Source organism: Tachysurus fulvidraco, chromosome 6, assembly GCF_022655615.1.
Source record: "Tachysurus fulvidraco isolate hzauxx_2018 chromosome 6, HZAU_PFXX_2.0, whole genome shotgun sequence".
Lineage (NCBI taxonomy): Eukaryota > Metazoa > Chordata > Actinopteri > Siluriformes > Bagridae > Tachysurus > Tachysurus fulvidraco.
The window spans coordinates 2,249,238-2,266,276 of record NC_062523.1 but is presented as its reverse complement, the minus strand read 5'-3'; the positions used below and the strand labels follow the sequence as shown (position 1 = coordinate 2,266,276).

Genomic DNA, 17,039 nt, shown 5'->3' with positions numbered 1-17,039 from the left:
CATGCCTGCAGTTTTTAACCTATTGACCCTGAAGACCCCTTTCACTATTCATCTGTTACCTCAAATAAGTGTTAAGCACGTCCACTTTATCTTGTGGCTCAGTCCCCCTCCCATGTCCATTTAGAGCACGAGACCAGCCTTCAGCACTCTCCAGCCAATCCAGCTAGCAGCTCCGAAATCAAGTATGGAGTAAAACAGGGGTGCATATATACATCCATGCTTTCTGTAAGAGCGCTGAGTATCCTCCAGGTCGTGGTCCACTCCCTCCCCGGTGGTGTAGAACACTTACTCTCCAGCTAAACAATGGCACCCAAGAAGGACGTTAAGAAGCCTGAGCCTGCAAAGAAGGCAGAACCCGCACCCGCACCCGCCGCGGCTCCTGAACCCGAGGCCAAACCCAAAGAAGCAGCAGTTGATCTGTCTTCAGTCAAGGTATACATAAATGCAGTAAACCCTTTTGGCATGAAAAATAGCGATAGATTCCGAATGCTAACATTTCAGACAGATCACACAGCAAAGTGACAGTTCGCATTTTAGTCCCGTTTATTTTAGAGCATAAAAGTTTTGATTTATTGTTCTACTAGAATAAAAGGAAATATCAGCCAATTTGATCTGTATTCTTTTATTGTTCTTGTTTTGTCAGTTTGTTTAACGGATTAAAAGCAACCTTCATATTAGCCGAACATTGTTTATGCTTTCCTGTTCCAAACTTCTTTCAAATCTTACTGAATAGTTAGGAATAGTTTGAGTTTATTCCTGATCGACACCTTTGCCAGCTGATCAATGAATCCATTTATATAAATGACTAAACTTTGCTTCTTTATTTACTATCTTTCCAACGAGGACCGTTTGGGGTGCAACTCGTAACCAAATGTAGACGAGGTTAAGACACCCAAAGATGGACTTCCTTCAGTTACAGTCATAGAAGAAGCTAAATTAAGCACATGGAGAGGTGTAGCTTTACCTCCATCACCAACACTCTCATTTTTTTCTATTACTTAAATAAGTTTGGTATTTATAGACTTCATGACTCATTTCCCTAAAACCATTATTAGTGACAGACTTTCAACTTCTATTGATATTTCAAATATTCTGAAAGTCTGCTTAGGATTTATATCTTTTTGCAGAATATAGAACTAGAAATATTTAATTTTAGTGCCACATGTCACTCATTTTTCTGCTTTTTTCCAACTTTGTTTGCTGGCTAAATTTGAGAAAAAATTTTTGAGAAAATTTCTCTGGCTATTCTCTTTTTTAATTCAATGTGATTTACATTTTATTAATTAAAGATTTATAAAATATTAATTATTATTTATATCCTGCAAAATCTACAAATATTATACTTGAATATTTAAATTGTATTATATATTAATTAAATTATTTAAAAACTTGTGATGCATTTTTTTTGTCAAACATGTGAAATGCCTTTTATCGTCTATAAATTTATTTCTTAATAAATAAAAGGGAAAATAATATTTCGTATTACTTTTGTTAAATTGTTGCTATGGTTTAAATATTGATCGATATAAATATTTATTTAATATTTAATTCATTATTTAAGCTTCCAAATATTTTATTGTAATTCCTAAAAAATATGAATAACTGAATAATATTTGTTACAAATGAGTAAAATAACAAATGATTTGCATTAAAGGTACTGTATGTGACATAATAAGATATTATGACACAATAAAGTTATTGCTGTAGTGAAGTGAACATTATAAAATGATTTGTATTGTTTCTGCAGGTTGAGTTCACCCCAGACCAGCTGGAGGGTGAGTTTTATTTTGTAATAAATTTACACAAATTTTATTCTGCTTCTTCTTTAAAGACTGGGTTCAGGTCTATACAACTCTTAATGGATGGATAGATGGATGGATGAATGGATGGATGGATGGATGGATTGGTGGATAGATAGACACTATACAAGTTCAGTTGGATTGAATACAATGGGCTGGATAAATTGTATAATCTTTGAGTCTTTCCCAATCAGATTTACATTGTTAAATAATACCTTTAAGCCTTAAATGCGAGCTGTTTTGACTGGTCAGAGTGTTGGTAAGGCAGATGAATCCCCTCATTCCCTGTGGGAGGTCAGACAGACTTCAGGCATGGTGTTAGTTACACACTGGTCAGCATTCTTGGTTTAACGTTGCTCACAGAGACTCTCACTCCAGTGCCTTTATATGGACGGAGTTATATTCTTAGGACCGTGTATCGATTCCAAGTTGACATCTTGAATGCCTTCCTCAGGCTTGAATTGGTGTGTGAGGAGTCATTAATCTTTTGCAGCTCACCTTCCAGGAAGTTCAAAGCAAATCCAATTGAAATGGGTCAAATGTGATATTGCCTGGTGAAAGCCTATAGTGAGAGTGAGTGCAGCTGTTGTGCTTAATGTGAGAGGATCAGTATGGGAACTGTCTGGCATGGCGTGCCTTCTTCGCTAACCTGACCGGCAGGTTGTGAGTAATATCGAGGTTTTCGATTAATAGTGGGAAACATGCCAAAGCCACAATAACTCCATGTATCCAGATTACATTCAAATATCGAGAAATCCATCCCAACACCCTAGGACTCGATAGGGACAACAGGCATTGATAGTTAGTTTGATTCGTTTGATTGAGTCGTATTTCTTGTGATTGAAATCATGAGCATAAACAAACCCTCTGCCTCTGTTCATTTTCGCAGACTACAGGGAAGCCTTTGGCCTTTTCGACAGAGTCGGTGACAGCAAGGTCGCCTACAACCAGATCGCTGACATCATGCGTGCTCTGGGCCAAAACCCCACCAACAAGGAAGTGAACAAGATCCTTGGCAACCCCAGCTCTGATGGTATGACCTAGATCATTCACACCTCACCACCGACACATAAATCATCTAGTGTTTTTGAGCACTTTGTATGAAGGACGGTCAATCTTAGAGACTTGTCTATAGATCTAATTTATCAGAGGAACGTCAGGAACCATTAAGATTCAACAAGATAATGTACAAGTGTCAACAAAACATTACAGTAATAAAACTATGTACACACACCAGGTCATGCTTCTATAGGGAAATAACCAAATTCTAGTCACAAGCCACATCTGAGTCTGTTGAAACCCAAGATTAACTGATTAAACAGGTGGAATCGGGTGTGGCTTCTGCTTGTTTGGTGTTAAAAGCTCCACCCACACTTACCCATTGCGGATAATATCAGACACCCCTGGTTTACAATGAAATGCCTCATAATTCAATTTCCATTCTGCCGCTGAAATGGAAAGTCAGGAAACTGGTTCAAAAGGTTCAAAACGAACAAATCCTCATAGGTTTTTGTTTCCATAGTAACACTACAGCATTTGCAGAGAAACATCCATAAGACGACGCAGTCCCTGTTATCGCTTTGTAGCAGCTAGAAGAAACTGTATAATCATAGTTTGTCATGTTACGCCGAAACTCTGAAACCACATGAACAGAAGACTTTCCTGTGGAGAAAAAAAACAAGTTCTAGATTTACAGTGTTACAAAGTGCTGACACTGGAGACTCCTTCCAAAAATGTAAAATAATAAAAACCCAACAGACCCAAGTGTAGTTTGTTAGCATAGAAACAAGATCATATTAGAACAAGTGTCCGAATTTAAACCTTACACTCAACACTATTGTCACTAGGGTCGCAAAAGGGGCGGAAAGTTTCCGGTAAATTTCCGGAAACTTTCCACGGGAACTTAATGTGGGGAATTTTGAAAATATTCCAAATTGGAAACTTTCTGGGAATTTATGGAAATGTACAGGAATTTATGAAAATATAGGAAAATATAAATAAACTATATAATATACAAACATAAATAAACATTTAGTTTGGTCATAAGCAGACATGCATTCAAAGTAATACACATTTTAAAAATGATGTTTTGACTGATTTAATTGTAAGTAGAAGTTCATTGATTCTTTCATTGAGTAACACAAAAACCTAATAAACATTATTATGCTTGTAATAAACATAATAAACTTAATAATTGTAATAAACATATTTCCCTATGATCGCTGTAATCTATTCTAATTAGTAAGGTAGTTATTAAGTTTAGGTATTGGGTACAGTTAAGAATGTAGAATAATGTAATGCAGAATAAGGCATTAATATGTGCTTAATTAGTACTAATAAATAACCAATATTCTATTAATGTTCATGCTAATAAGCAACTACAGTAGTTAAATGATGCTAGACTGAAGTGTTACTGTGCATGTTATGGAAGAACACAAGTACATGCAGGGGGTTTGGCCTCAATGGCCTTCCAGTAAGCAGTGTGCTGTGTGCGAGTGACCGAAGAACGCAGGGTACAAGTCAACTTAAATTGCATTAAATCTTGTTGTTTTAAACAAAATTATGCTGCAAGATTTTTTTTTATCTACATTTAAATACCCTGTTATAGGCAACTCTGCATTTTTTTTTTTTAAATTTCCAGTAAATTCCCATATATTCCTGTTAATTCCCATGGAAAGTTTCCAGCCTTGAAAATTCCCGGAATTTTGCAACCCTAATTGTCACAGCTGCTGTTTATGTTCTGTGGGCATTTATTCAGCACTGATTCCTTTAAGCATCTATAAACTTGCACATTTGCTTTTCACAAACTGACCCTGACCTCTGACCCTTCCTTTTCTGGACAGACATGGCCAATAAGAGAGTAGAGTTTGAGGCTTTCCTGCCCATGCTGCAGTTTATTGTGAACAGCCCCAACAAGGGAACTTTTGAGGACTACGTTGAGGGTCTGCGTGTCTTTGATAAGGAGGGTAACGGCACAGTGATGGGCACTGAGCTGCGTATTGTCCTCTCAACACTGGGTAAGTGTCTGCGTTCTGTATGCGACTATCTACATAATGAAAAAATTCAATCCGTTTAAACAAATGTACATTTTTTGTTACACCACGTGTAGATGAGTTTTAATCCGCATTAGATCTATGAGGGAAAAAATGCTTTAAAACACTGTAATGAAGCCCCAGAGGTTCTGTGTGCGAATCCATGTTTAATGTTTATCCAAAGTTGGAGTTTAACGAATATCCGAAGCAAACAATCCAGAGGTCAGAACAAACAAAACCAAAAACACAACGACAGCAAAACATCAAATCAAATAGAACAGGCAATGTTCCTACCCCAATGTTCCTACCCGATAGGTAGGTAAACTAACAACACTCCGCGACACTACAATTCCTAAGACCCGGAAGCTCACCTTGACCTTGATGATGCTCAGTACTCAGGGACGGCTCCCTCTGGTGGCTCAGCGTATGTGCTGCAGTCCGTGATGTTACAAACAAACCCAAATCTTCATTTCTGGTTGTCCAAGATGGCTGCTTTTATAAAGTGTCAGAGTTTTAGTATAAAAGCCTGGATGGATGGATGGAACAATAGAGACATAATTTCTTGTTATTTGCAACATATTGTTTTATTTGTTCATTTTAAATGACGTTAGATTAAAACGCTGTATATTTTGTTATGTTTCAACCGCGTCATGAATCTGTTTTGAGCATTTTATTGTGTGGGGTTTGTTTTTTTTGCACTTTTGCTCATTTCTGAAATGAATTTCTAACAGGTGAGAGAATGACAGAGATTGAGGTCGATGCTCTCATGGCCGGCCAGGAGGACGAGAACGGCTGTGTCAACTACGAGGGTCAGTGCTGTTTACATAAAAGCAAAAAAAAGCAAATTTAAATCGTATTACACTGAGAATGGTTGGTTGATAAAAGGACAAAATCCCTTATATGAAGCACCTTTTGTAAAATATGGAATAAAAAATGTTGTGACTTATGTGAAAATAATCAGTGAAGAGGTGATGTGATGTGACATGATGCTGTGCCACGTGAACCTTTGGAGTTGATTATTTTTCTATAACAACTCGTCCTGAAAGTGCTTTATTCCTCTAATACCTCAGCACTTTGGCATATTGTACTGTTTATTCTTTAACACTTTCTTTGTTCTAGTTCCTGTTATCTCATAGCATTACGGCTATAAACCGTATATTTCTTATGTCATTTGAAGTTAATAAACATAGCTTGTCATGGTACTGAGAAACCAGGAAACTCCAGTGTCCTAAAGACTAAGGACTTTCCTTATTAGAAAACGTACAGTGCCATGATGAAATAATTCTAAAAATCCTAATACAGTCATAAACCTATAAAATACTGAAAGGTCATAATCCCAAAATCTTGTAATATTAGCCAGACTTTTCTTAAATCGTGAACAATTTTGAATCTTGAGCAAATATTCCAATGATTAATTTTTTAATCAATTTTTTTTTTACATATTCACCATTTACCCATCTTTCTCTCCCTGCAGCTTTCGTGAAACACATCATGTCCGTGTAAGTTGTACCGGTTGTGAGGAAACTCGTCTATTTCTCCCGACCCCATGGTGTCAGGACGTCCATGAGCTGTTTCAACAACCAACAGGAAACAAATTTAAATGAAAGGACTATGGGATGTCGTTTATAAGTCATTCTTCTTGTCTTATGTTTTTTCCCCTTCTTTTTGTGTCATTTGTAAGCCTTTTTTTTGTTCCAAGGGCGAGTCTCTCCACAGTGGGGCAGTAACGAGGCATAAAACGGGGTTCTCTCTTTAACAAGGTTCTCCAGACACATACACAATCACTCTCTCTCTCTCTCTCTCTCTCTCTCTCTCTCTCTCTCTCTCTCTCTCTCTCTCTCTCTCACACACACACACACACACACACACACACACACACACACACACACACACACACACATATACACATATATTCACACACACCCCCTCTGTATCATCCGAAGGTGCTAATATATGTCGCCTTCACTGTGGACCGGTCGCTGAAGCGCCCTACTCTCCCCTTTGTCCCAGAGTCTTTATTTATTTTTCGCCTCTGTCATTTCTCATAATAAACTTTTCACAAATTCCACCTTGAATCCTGGCTCTTGACTTTAAATGATCTCATAGAGGATTTGAGTGAACTTCTTTACCTTAGCAGCAGGTGAAAATTATTATTTCAAATAATGCTCTTGTGGAAAAATCTAGATCGAATGAATGTCATATTGCAGGTTTACTGTAGTCCGTTTTGGTTCTTACAAGTCCCAATGAACAAGCGAGGAACACTTAGCAAAGTGTTAGCAAAGAGGTAGCACGCACATTTGCGTACTGTATGTTGTGAAAATATAGCTAACAGCTTTATTCTTAATCTCTCATATATGTTAGCTAGCTAGCTCAAATGTGCATTTATAAACAGATTCATATTAAATATCTGGTTTAAAATCAAGAAACAAATCACATATACATTCACAAACATCCTGCATTTATTTCACTATGTGAAACAACAAACAAAACAACAAAACAACAACAATAAAACAACAACAACAACAACATATTTGAACATTAAGCAAATAAGTTTTTAGCTATAGATTTCAAAATGTATAAATGTATATGTAAATGTGGAGTAGCTACTTGGGCAGTCTCCTGCACATTGTCACAACAACATAGGGAAATAAAGCCAAATGTAATTAAAATATATACAAATACTATTTAGGATAAGTGTTATAAAAATTCAGGATTGGTAATAGAATTAAAGAAAAACAAAAAAACGGCTTGTAACATTAATAAAATTTGAATTCAGGAGAAAAAATAAACAAAGCTAATCTGGCAACCTTTCTAGCTAAATGTCTAAAAGGTTTTACATCAGGATTGTGTGGCATTTGGTAGAATTTAGCACTGACTGCCACCTTGTAATGGACTGTTTGCCACTGAACAAAAACAAAAATCATTCTCATTTGAAGCACTCAATTAATTACAGGCTAATTAGAGCTAACACACATTAGCAAACAGGATGCTATTGCTTCGATGGTAATAGCTTCTAAAAACATTTTCTTTTAAAATAATTAGTTATTAGGTAATTAACTGAAATGTGGACAATATAAGAAATGTAGGCAAAATTAAGTTAGTACTAGCGTTTTTTTATCATCAATGCTAATATTAATAAACATTACCTTTTGCTGTGACTGAATTCCTCCATTAAGAAGTCCTTGCCTTGGGTTTCAGCTTGGAATCCTGCCTGGAAAAATCTTTAAAATCTGTAGAGTTGATAAAATCCTGTCATTGTAAGCAAAGATGATAATAATACTAGTGTTTCTGAGGTAAAAAGTAAGATTACCGGAGATGTAGATTACCAGAACTAATTGTCTATTCCACCCTCTATTGCCCTCTACATGTCATTGTTCTATCTTACACATTAGCTAGTTGTAGTTAGCTACGTTTGGTAATGGGTGTGTAGTCTGGTGCAAAGCTTATCACAGTTTAGACCATTGCTAAGGCAAAAAGCATGATGATTGTGAAAATGTATGAAATGTGATTACTGGTTTTAACTAGCATATGAACCAGTTAATAAACCCAACTTTGTGCAAACTATCATATGAGAGGTTAATTAGCTGTTTTTATCCATCCATCCATCCATCTTCTACCGCTTATCCGGGGCTGGGTCGCGGGGGCAGCAGACTAAGCAGGGATGCCCAGACTTCCCTCTCCCCAGACACTTCCTCCAGTTCTTCCGGGGGAATACCGAGGCGTTCCCAGGCCAGCCGAGAGACATAGTCCCTCCAGTGTGTCCTAGGTCTTCCCTGGGGCCTCCTCCCGGATTGGACATGCCCGGAACACATCCCCAGGGAGGCGTCCAGGAGGCATCCGAAACAGATGCCCGAGCCACCTCAGCTGACCCCTCTCGATGTGGAGGAGCAGTGGCTCCACTCTGAGCTCCTCCCGAGTGACCGAGCTCCTCACCCTATCTCTAAGGTAGTGCCCAGTCACCCTGCGGAGGAAACTCATTTCGGCCGCCTGTATCCGGGATCTCGTCCTTTCGGTCATGACCCAAAGCTCATGACCATAGTTAGCTGTTTTTAATTTTACACAATATGCAAAACAAATAATGATACCCGACCATGACATTTTGATGACCTTCCTGATCCATCCTGATGCTCCACCCTCTGGTTGGAGTCTTAAAGCTTGGTGTTACACTCTGCTGGGGATAGATCTACATGGACAGCACGTGACCCATGGGATCGCTGTGGATTGACCCACTTGGAAACTATCACTCAGACTTTGAACCGCCATTGTGTCGGTCAGCTTTGTGCTCAGGTCTTCCCTCTGAACGTTTAAAGACTTCAGCAGGAAGGAACTAGTTTTAAGTCTGTAATGATCTCTGACCTGTTGGTTCCTCAGAAGCTCTTGGTTGCTTAATTCCATTCACCTACAAACCGTAGAAAGGACGTTATTTACATTGACATTATTTCCTGTCCGGTGTCACCCAAATGAGAACGACGTTCCCTACTGAGTCTGGTTCCTTTCAAGGTTTCTTCCTCATATCATCTCAGGGAGTTTTCCCTCACAACGTTACCTCAGGCTTGATCATTATTAAAAGATTTCAGAAAAATTTGTCATTTAATTTTAAACTTTAATATATTTATTGTTTCTTTACTTCTATGAAGCTTCTTCGAGACAATGTGAATTGTTAAAAGTGCTAGACAAATAAATTGAATTGAAATATGTTCTAGTATAAATATGATTTAGTCCATTCCTTCGGGGAAGAGGGATTTGATGAAACATCCTTACTTAGCTTTGGTACCATCTGAAGTCATAGAAAGGTGACGTGTGTAATTAAAGTATCTCGTGAGCTCATTTTAAATACACTTGTTCCTTGGAGAACCCAGCCAGGGTTGCCAAGTCCATGGTTTGCCATGAATTTGGGCTGGTTTTAAACTGTTGCTGTGTGTTATATTGCAGTTCCATTTCCATTTGTGACATAAAGCTTAGTTTCTCATTGCTAGTGTATGTATTTTAAGAAGAGGCTTTCACCCAACGTTTGAAGATATCTAGTGGAACATTGGTGGCACAACAAAGAACGCGTACCTTCTTTGAACCCTCAGAGATGGTGAGATCAGTCCAGCAGTGCTAGAATATCTGAAGGAGCGAGATGCAGTGTGATAAGTCACAAGTTCTTTGGGAAACGTTGGTGCTGTTTGCTGGGGCTGTTTCTGACTTTGGTATTGGGATAGTTTGGATTTTTGAGCTAGTTTAATTGGTCTTTGGGTTAGATTTCAATGCTAGATTTAATTAGCCAATATGCATGTTCGAGACAGTGTAGTTAGTATAGTTGAAACCTTATCATTCCTTGCAGGTGAACAAACAGAACGTCAGCCCAGCGACACTCGTCCATTTTTCATCCATTTTTCTTTATTTTCATAGCTGGTAAGAGCATTTTGTAATCAGCGTCATATCAACAGGAGAAAAACTGCATACATCTAGAGGACCTTTTAAATAGATTTACAGTTGCCGTAAGAGTGAGCGAAGGGCAAACAGGGTGCAGAACAAATACAGAAGCCAAAAAACAAAGGGGGGTAAAAACATGAGATACCACAAATGACGACAGAAAAAAGATACTGGAGCACTTCAAACATGTGCAAGGTGAAAATTTTTTTTTTCGGTTATTTTTTACTTTTTTTTTGTTTGTTTCGTCTCTTTATTTCCATCTTCTACGGTTACGTGTAAAACAAACCTAAGTATCTAAGAAGAACAAGGCAGAGTACAGAGGGTGTGACTGAGAAGCCCCAGTTTAGGCTCCATACAGTGGATAATAAAATAACAAGCAAAAAGCTTTCTTGGACAAAACACATGCCCAGAGGCAACGACTGCACCGTGGGGTACAGAGACAGCAGTGACTATAATACATGATCATTACTTTCTGATAATCTGCACTAAGCTGAGGAGAGACAGTGATGTAGCTTTTGAGTCAGACTATTAGATTTTGAACCGAATCGGGCGGAGCAATCTTTCTCTCAAAGGAATCAAGATGATTTTTCAACCTAACACTTAACTACCACATCTGCACCATAGGTGATTACCGCATACAAGAATTTTGACTCATCATAGGCATGACTCATAATAGATGTATAAGGGCTTAAGCTGCTTCTTTCTCCCGATACTTTCATGAATCCTTTAGTGGTATGTGGTTATAAACAAAGATGTACTTCAATTTTAATTTCTGGATTAATTCTGAGCTTTATCCTGATCCGTGTCATGGCGGATCCGAAACCCTGGAGTGACAAAAAACGTGCTTGTTGCTAATCGTTTGTCTTCTATAGTAAGTGTAATAGGAATGTATTCCTGTTATTGTCCGTGTGCATGGCTTGTGTTTATGTTATACGGAACATAGCTATAGTATAAGTTATGTATAGTAACTAGTACAGGATACTAGGATTCGTATTAGCTTCCCTGGAGGATTAGCAGATTATGTACCAGTTAACTACACACACCTGAGGCACTTCTGATCTCTTTCTGAGACTGATTTCACTTCATCGAGCCTCTATACACGTTTGATAAGAGATCAAGTATAGAACAAGGATTATTGTTTTTCATTCATTCATTCATTCATTCATTCATTCATTCATTCATTCATTTTCTACCGCTTATCCGAACTTCTCGGGTCACGGAGAGCCTGTGCCTATCTCAGGCGTCATCGGGCATCGAGGCAGGATACACCCTGGACGGAGTGCCAACCCATCACAGGGCACACACACACACTCTCATTCACGCACACACTCACACACTACGGACAATTTTCCAGAGATGCCAATCAACCTACCATGCATGTCTTTGGACCGGGGGAGGAAACCGGAGTACCCGGAGGAAACCCCCGAGGCACGGGGAGATTATTGTTTTTTTCTTTCAATATTTCATGACAAACAGTAACATTCAATTTATAGAAAGTCAAGTAAGTGGAAGTCTGAAGAAATGTCAGACGTGCCGTAAGATCGGACCAATACGTCGTTTTTTGTACGTTTTTTTTCGACTAACTTATTTTTATGGATTGAGAAAATCTCAGTTTAAAAGATTTTCACTGTCACGTAAATGGCTTGCTAAAATATACATAATGCATGACAAATTATATACAGTAGAGTACGGTTCATCATTTGGATTACATTTTATCAGAGGAAAGATTATCTGGTTATGCTAATAATAAGTTAAAGATGCACAGAAACTATTAAAAAAAAAACGTAACTGGATTTATTTCCTTCCGCATTCGGCGGAAGGTTTATCTCGTATGAATCTTTACGGTTATTGTTACAACCACTGCTGTAGTCTCCAGGTCATATAGTCGGATTACTTTAAACACCCTCCAGCTCAACAAGTGCCCTTAGACATCTATTAGAAGTGGGTTTGAAGTAAAAAAAAAAATTCTGTTCTTTTTGAACGCAGAGAAAATCCTGAATTTCCCGTCTGTTGTAATCACACAGATACAAAGGATAGAAGTTTCGGAGGAAAAACACCGGAGTATTCCTTTAACCGCTGATGGAGTGTGTGTGTGTCTGTGTCTGATATAAAGCCTTGACCCCTTGGCAAAGCCAACGCGGTCCTTTCGAACGATCGAACAAGCATAACGTTGTCGTGACTAATAGCTAAAAACATGTACTGTTCGTTTTATCGAACGAATCAGCAAATAACTTACGAAATCTGTTTTCGAAATAGAAAATAGCTCTTTAGTAGAATCGACACATGCGCATCACCATCGTTTCCTTTTTTATTTGCGTTAATAACGTGTTTGTACTGTATAGATATTATCGTGGAATCGTCATCGTCGTTCTTTTCTGATCGAGAGATGCCGTTGACAAATAATCGGTGTAATTATACATATATTTAATATACATTGTATATCATTTTGTTGGTTCGTCAGGTGAATTTTTTCCCCCCCTGGAGGCGGGGTTTAGACTCCATGCACTGGCTCTACGCAAAAGAACGAGGAGGAAACAGCTGCCCCGAAATCATTCTCCTTTCTTTTCCTTAATGATAACTCTGATCTGAGATCAGCATCTGTACACCACCGTAATAGAAAAAAAAAAAAAAATTTTGAGAGAAAGAGAGAGAGAGAGAGAGAGAGAGAGAGAGAGAGAGAGAAAAAATTATCACACAGCATACAGGGAGAATAAAAGCACTGGTACCTTTCTAGCTAATTAACTGGAATTCTAGAATAAAAATGATTCAAATACCATAAAATAGGAATAAAAATCCAACAACAATTCTTTTTTTTTCCCCATTGAATTTTTCTCTTCTTTCCGTGATAAAGTCTGCTCCAGCTCTTGGTGGCTGCTCTCGTTTCCGGCGACAGATGTGGATGAGATGACGTCGGAGGGGAAACGCGGTGTCCCAGGAACGTTCAGAGGGTCGTTAGTCACTACTACGACACCACTAGAGGGATTGCTGTTTATATATATATATATTCATAGATAAATGGGCGGAGCTGATGGTGTAGCTGGGCATTATGGAGGATGTTGAAAGGTTTTTTTTTAATTAATTAATTTTTCATTATTATTTTTTTTTTAGAGTCCCTGCTTGGCCAGAGCAGCTGTGACGTCCTCAGCGAGCGTGGCCAGCTGTGGGGACTCAAGCAGGTTGATGCTGCCGGATGATGACATCTGGTGAGGAGACAGACCAGATGACTGAGTGACGATCTCGGCGCCGTGGTCCACGCGAGCCTTCGCTGTCTCACGGAACATAAGCTTGTGGCTCTCGATCTGAGAGGATAAGAGCAGAAAGGGTAAAGTCATATTGCTCAGAGGGTCAACTACAGTATATAAACTACAACGACAAATGGAGCTGAATACACACAGCTGGCAGAAAGCAAGGGCCAATGTGATATTCCATCACTATATGGAAAATAATCAACAGTTGTAAGAAATACTCATAATAACGTCTCCTTTGTGACGATCCTCACCTGAATCATTCATTCATTCATTCATTCATTCATTCATTCATTTTCTACCGCTTATCCGAACTTCTCGGGTCACGGGGAGCCTGTGCCTATCTCAGGCGTCATCGGGCATCGAGGCAGGATACACCCTGGATGGAGTGCCAACACATCACAGGGCACACACACACTCTCATTCACTCACACACTCACACACACAGACTACGGACAATTTTCCAGAGATGCCAATCAACCTACCATGCATGTCTTTGGACCGGGGGAGGAAACCAGAGTACCCGGAGGAAAGTGCCCCCCCCTCACCTGAATCCGTTTTATGAAAAGCAAATGAAAAGGATAAAGTTATAATATTCTCAACATCAGTCTATCGCACAGTGCTTGGACCCCTTAATCGCTACCTGAGGACTTTTGGCTACCTTTTAGAAAAAAGAAAAAAAAAAAAGAATTTAACTCCCTATGAAAATGTTCTAAAATTTTCTAAAATTTTTGTAGCTTCGTCACAAAAATTTTACACATATACATGATTTAACAATTTTTTTTAAAAACAAAATTTAGCATTAACCAAGTAAAAATTAAAAAACACATTAAACATGAGTGTAATAAGTGTAAAAGTCGAGCTCATTCACCATCACATTTCCTCCTCCTGGTACATGGTGAGCGTTATCCAGAGAGCCAATTTTAGCATGAGCTTTATCCTTAAAGTCCAGTTTTACGCTCTCGATGCGCACGTTACCGCCACCTGCAGGACAGGATGTACAAGAAAACTCTTAGTAGGTGTTTCATGTATTATAAGAAACGGCGCAATTCCAACATTTCCAAACGGTCTATTAAGACTTGACTGAATATTAAATTCGTCTGTAATGTCAAACCTACTTAATATCCTAAATTCTACAAATGATAAGAAATATTTTATTTTCCTAGTCACCAGCTTGAAACTGTCTTGTTCTGTTACCCCATAATTTTGTTTCATTCTAAACACACATTTGATCACGATCTCATATTAGATAACCATGTTTATATAAAGTTACTTATACTATTATTGCTAAGATTCATACCTGCTATGACATCGAGTATTACAGTGCAGTTTATATGCCTCTGGAATAAAAAATATTTTACATCTTAACTTACAAATAAGTGAATACATGATATTAATGTGCACGGAGAGATCAGATGCTCCACGCCTGCACCACGTAAACCAGCGTTTTGTTGTCATTTGCATACTGGAACGTGATTGGCTGTTAAAATAGCGTGATTTGATCTTAAATAAAATCGTAATTTTATGAACTTTTGGGTGACTATAATATCAGACAGCTAATATAACGTTTTTTTGATTAATGTAATTTAATATTATTAATATAATATTAATAGTATTAATATTATACATTAATGGTTTGATGTAATATTTAAATTATCTTGTAATGTTTTGTAATGTAATGATGTAACATTAGATTTTTATACAAATGATATGATTTTATAATAATAATAGTGTGTTGAATATTAGAGCAATTCCATTATGTTGAAGCCATGAAACACATAATCAGCAGCGGTGTCGTTCTGTGACTCACTAACATACGATAAGAGCGACACGTTACTGTAGTTTAACATCGTGACATGACATTTTTATAGACTCAGCGCCCCGGAGAACATTACGGCAACAATAACCTGGCTTGTGGTGGATGTTATCCATAGAGCCGCACTTGGAGGTCACGTGGCTGAGATCGAGCTTCTTCGATTGAATCTGAACCTGTGAAGGACAGAGCGAGGGTTAACGTAGAACAGGAGCTTGAGATCATGATGAAAAGGTGGAGAAGGAAAAACAGGCTGAGAAAAATGTGTCTGGTTCACAAAAATAAATAAATAAATAAATAAATAAATAAATAAATAAATAAATAAATAACCTACCTATTGGCATTTCTTTATTTATTAAATATATTTGACAAAAGACTTAAGAAAAGTAACAAAAAATAATTTTTATATCTTCTACTTCATGCAAAAATCTTCCTACTGATGCTTTAATTTTTTTTTAATTGAAAGCCTGAAGATTTGTAAGAAACCTTTTTGACTGAACCTGCGCTATGACTTCAAGCTATAATTTTAAGGATCATTTGGAATCTTTTCAAACCCAGGTTCAGTCATTTTGACGCCTCACAGATTATTATTATTATTATTATTATTATTATTATTATTATTATTATTATTATTATTATTATTATTATTATTATTGCTCTATTATTAATTGTTTAAATATTTTCTAATATGTTTCTTTGATTAACTAATTTTTGATATTTATTTTAGAAGAAATGATCATTTTCTGTCAGTTGTAATTATACAAGATGTTTGTTTGTGTTTAAACTGTTTAATAGACCATTTAATTATTATTTATTTAATTAGAAATGATAAATGGCATAAATCCTTCATTAACAATTAATTTAGTTGCTTGTTTGTTTGTTACTGAACTGGAAACTGGTAACTTCATCTAAGGTCATATATCGCTTTCTTTCTTTCTTTCTTTCTTTCTTTCTTTCTTTCTTTCTTTCTTTCTTTCTTTCTTTCTTTCTTTCTTTCTTGATACGGTCATTAAATGCTGCTCATGATAATGAATAAATATATATACGAGTGTGTATACACAGTAATGAGGGACATCAAGCTTGATGACATGAAGGGTCTCTGTCTAGAGGTGCAGAGAGAGAGAGAGAGAGAGAGAGAGAGAGAGAGAGAGAGAGAGAGAGATAGAGAGAGAGAGAGAGTTTATGAGAGAGAGAGTGAGTGTGAGAGAGAGGTTGTGTGAGAGAGAGTGAGTGAGTGAGTGAGTGAGAGAGAGAGAGACAGACAGACAAACAGACAGACAGACAGAGTGTGAGAGAGAGAGAGAGTGTGTGAGAGAGAGACAGAGTGAGAGAGTGTGTGAGAGAGAGAGAGTGAGAGAGAGAGTGTGTGTGTGTGTGTGAGAGAGAGGGAGAGAGAGTTTGTGTGAGAGTGAGAGAGAGAGAGAGAGAGAGAGAGAGAGAGAGAGAGAGAGAGAGAGAGAGAGAGAGGTTGTTTTGCTACATGAACCATACATACATTGCCTCCAAGGGGTGAAAACTTCAGGTTATCCTTGGACCCACATTTTGATTGCACATGACTGAAGTCCAGCTTCTTGTTTGAAATTTGAATCTAGAAGGATACACACATGTGCGATTTTTAATGGAGATGGACACCCCCCCCCCCACACACCCCCCCACACCCCCCCCCACACACCCACCCACACCCACACCCACACACAGTGTATATGTATCAGTAATACATACACACACACTC

At 37.8% G+C, this 17,039-nt stretch overlaps 2 protein-coding genes across 20 annotated transcripts in view; one reads left to right on the top strand and one right to left on the bottom strand.

Annotated features, from left to right (window-relative positions):
* The first annotated feature begins 212 nt into the window (after positions 1-212).
* On the top strand, positions 213-6,899 carry myl1 (myosin, light chain 1, alkali; skeletal, fast). Its single transcript, XM_027155264.2, has 6 exons — positions 213-432; positions 1,748-1,775; positions 2,689-2,832; positions 4,643-4,816; positions 5,563-5,640; positions 6,306-6,899. Exons 1-6 carry the CDS (start codon positions 304-306, stop codon positions 6,332-6,334), a joined length of 582 nt encoding a protein of 193 aa, XP_027011065.1. The 5' UTR covers positions 213-303; the 3' UTR covers positions 6,335-6,899.
* Positions 6,900-10,193: 3,294 nt separating this feature from the next.
* Positions 10,194-17,039, bottom strand: part of map2 (microtubule-associated protein 2) — a 130,357-nt gene continuing 123,511 nt past the window's right edge. For 14 of the 19 annotated variants that reach the window (XM_047814900.1, XM_047814911.1, XM_047814906.1 and 11 more), the window contains 5 exons: positions 16,803-16,895; positions 15,402-15,483; positions 14,366-14,478; positions 13,980-14,042; positions 10,194-13,548 (listed from right to left, as the gene is read on the bottom strand). In XM_047814900.1, the coding sequence (XP_047670856.1) occupies positions 13,354-13,548; positions 13,980-14,042; positions 14,366-14,478; positions 15,402-15,483; positions 16,803-16,895 (546 nt within the window). In that variant the 3' untranslated portion in view covers positions 10,194-13,353. The remainder of the gene's footprint in view (positions 13,549-13,979; positions 14,043-14,365; positions 14,479-15,401; positions 15,484-16,802; positions 16,896-17,039) is intronic. The other 5 variants (XM_047814910.1, XM_047814914.1, XM_047814918.1 and 2 more) reach the window with 3 other exon arrangements.

Coding starts and splice junctions, on each gene's coding strand:
- myl1 (XM_027155264.2), top strand. CDS start 304: ATGGCACCCAAGAAGGACGTTAAGAAGCCTGAGCCTGCAAAGAAGGCA. Junction 1,776..2,688: donor CACCCCAGACCAGCTGGAGG/GTGAGTTTTATT, acceptor TCATTTTCGCAG/ACTACAGGGAAGCCTTTGGC. Junction 2,833..4,642: donor TGGCAACCCCAGCTCTGATG/GTATGACCTAGA, acceptor TTTTCTGGACAG/ACATGGCCAATAAGAGAGTA.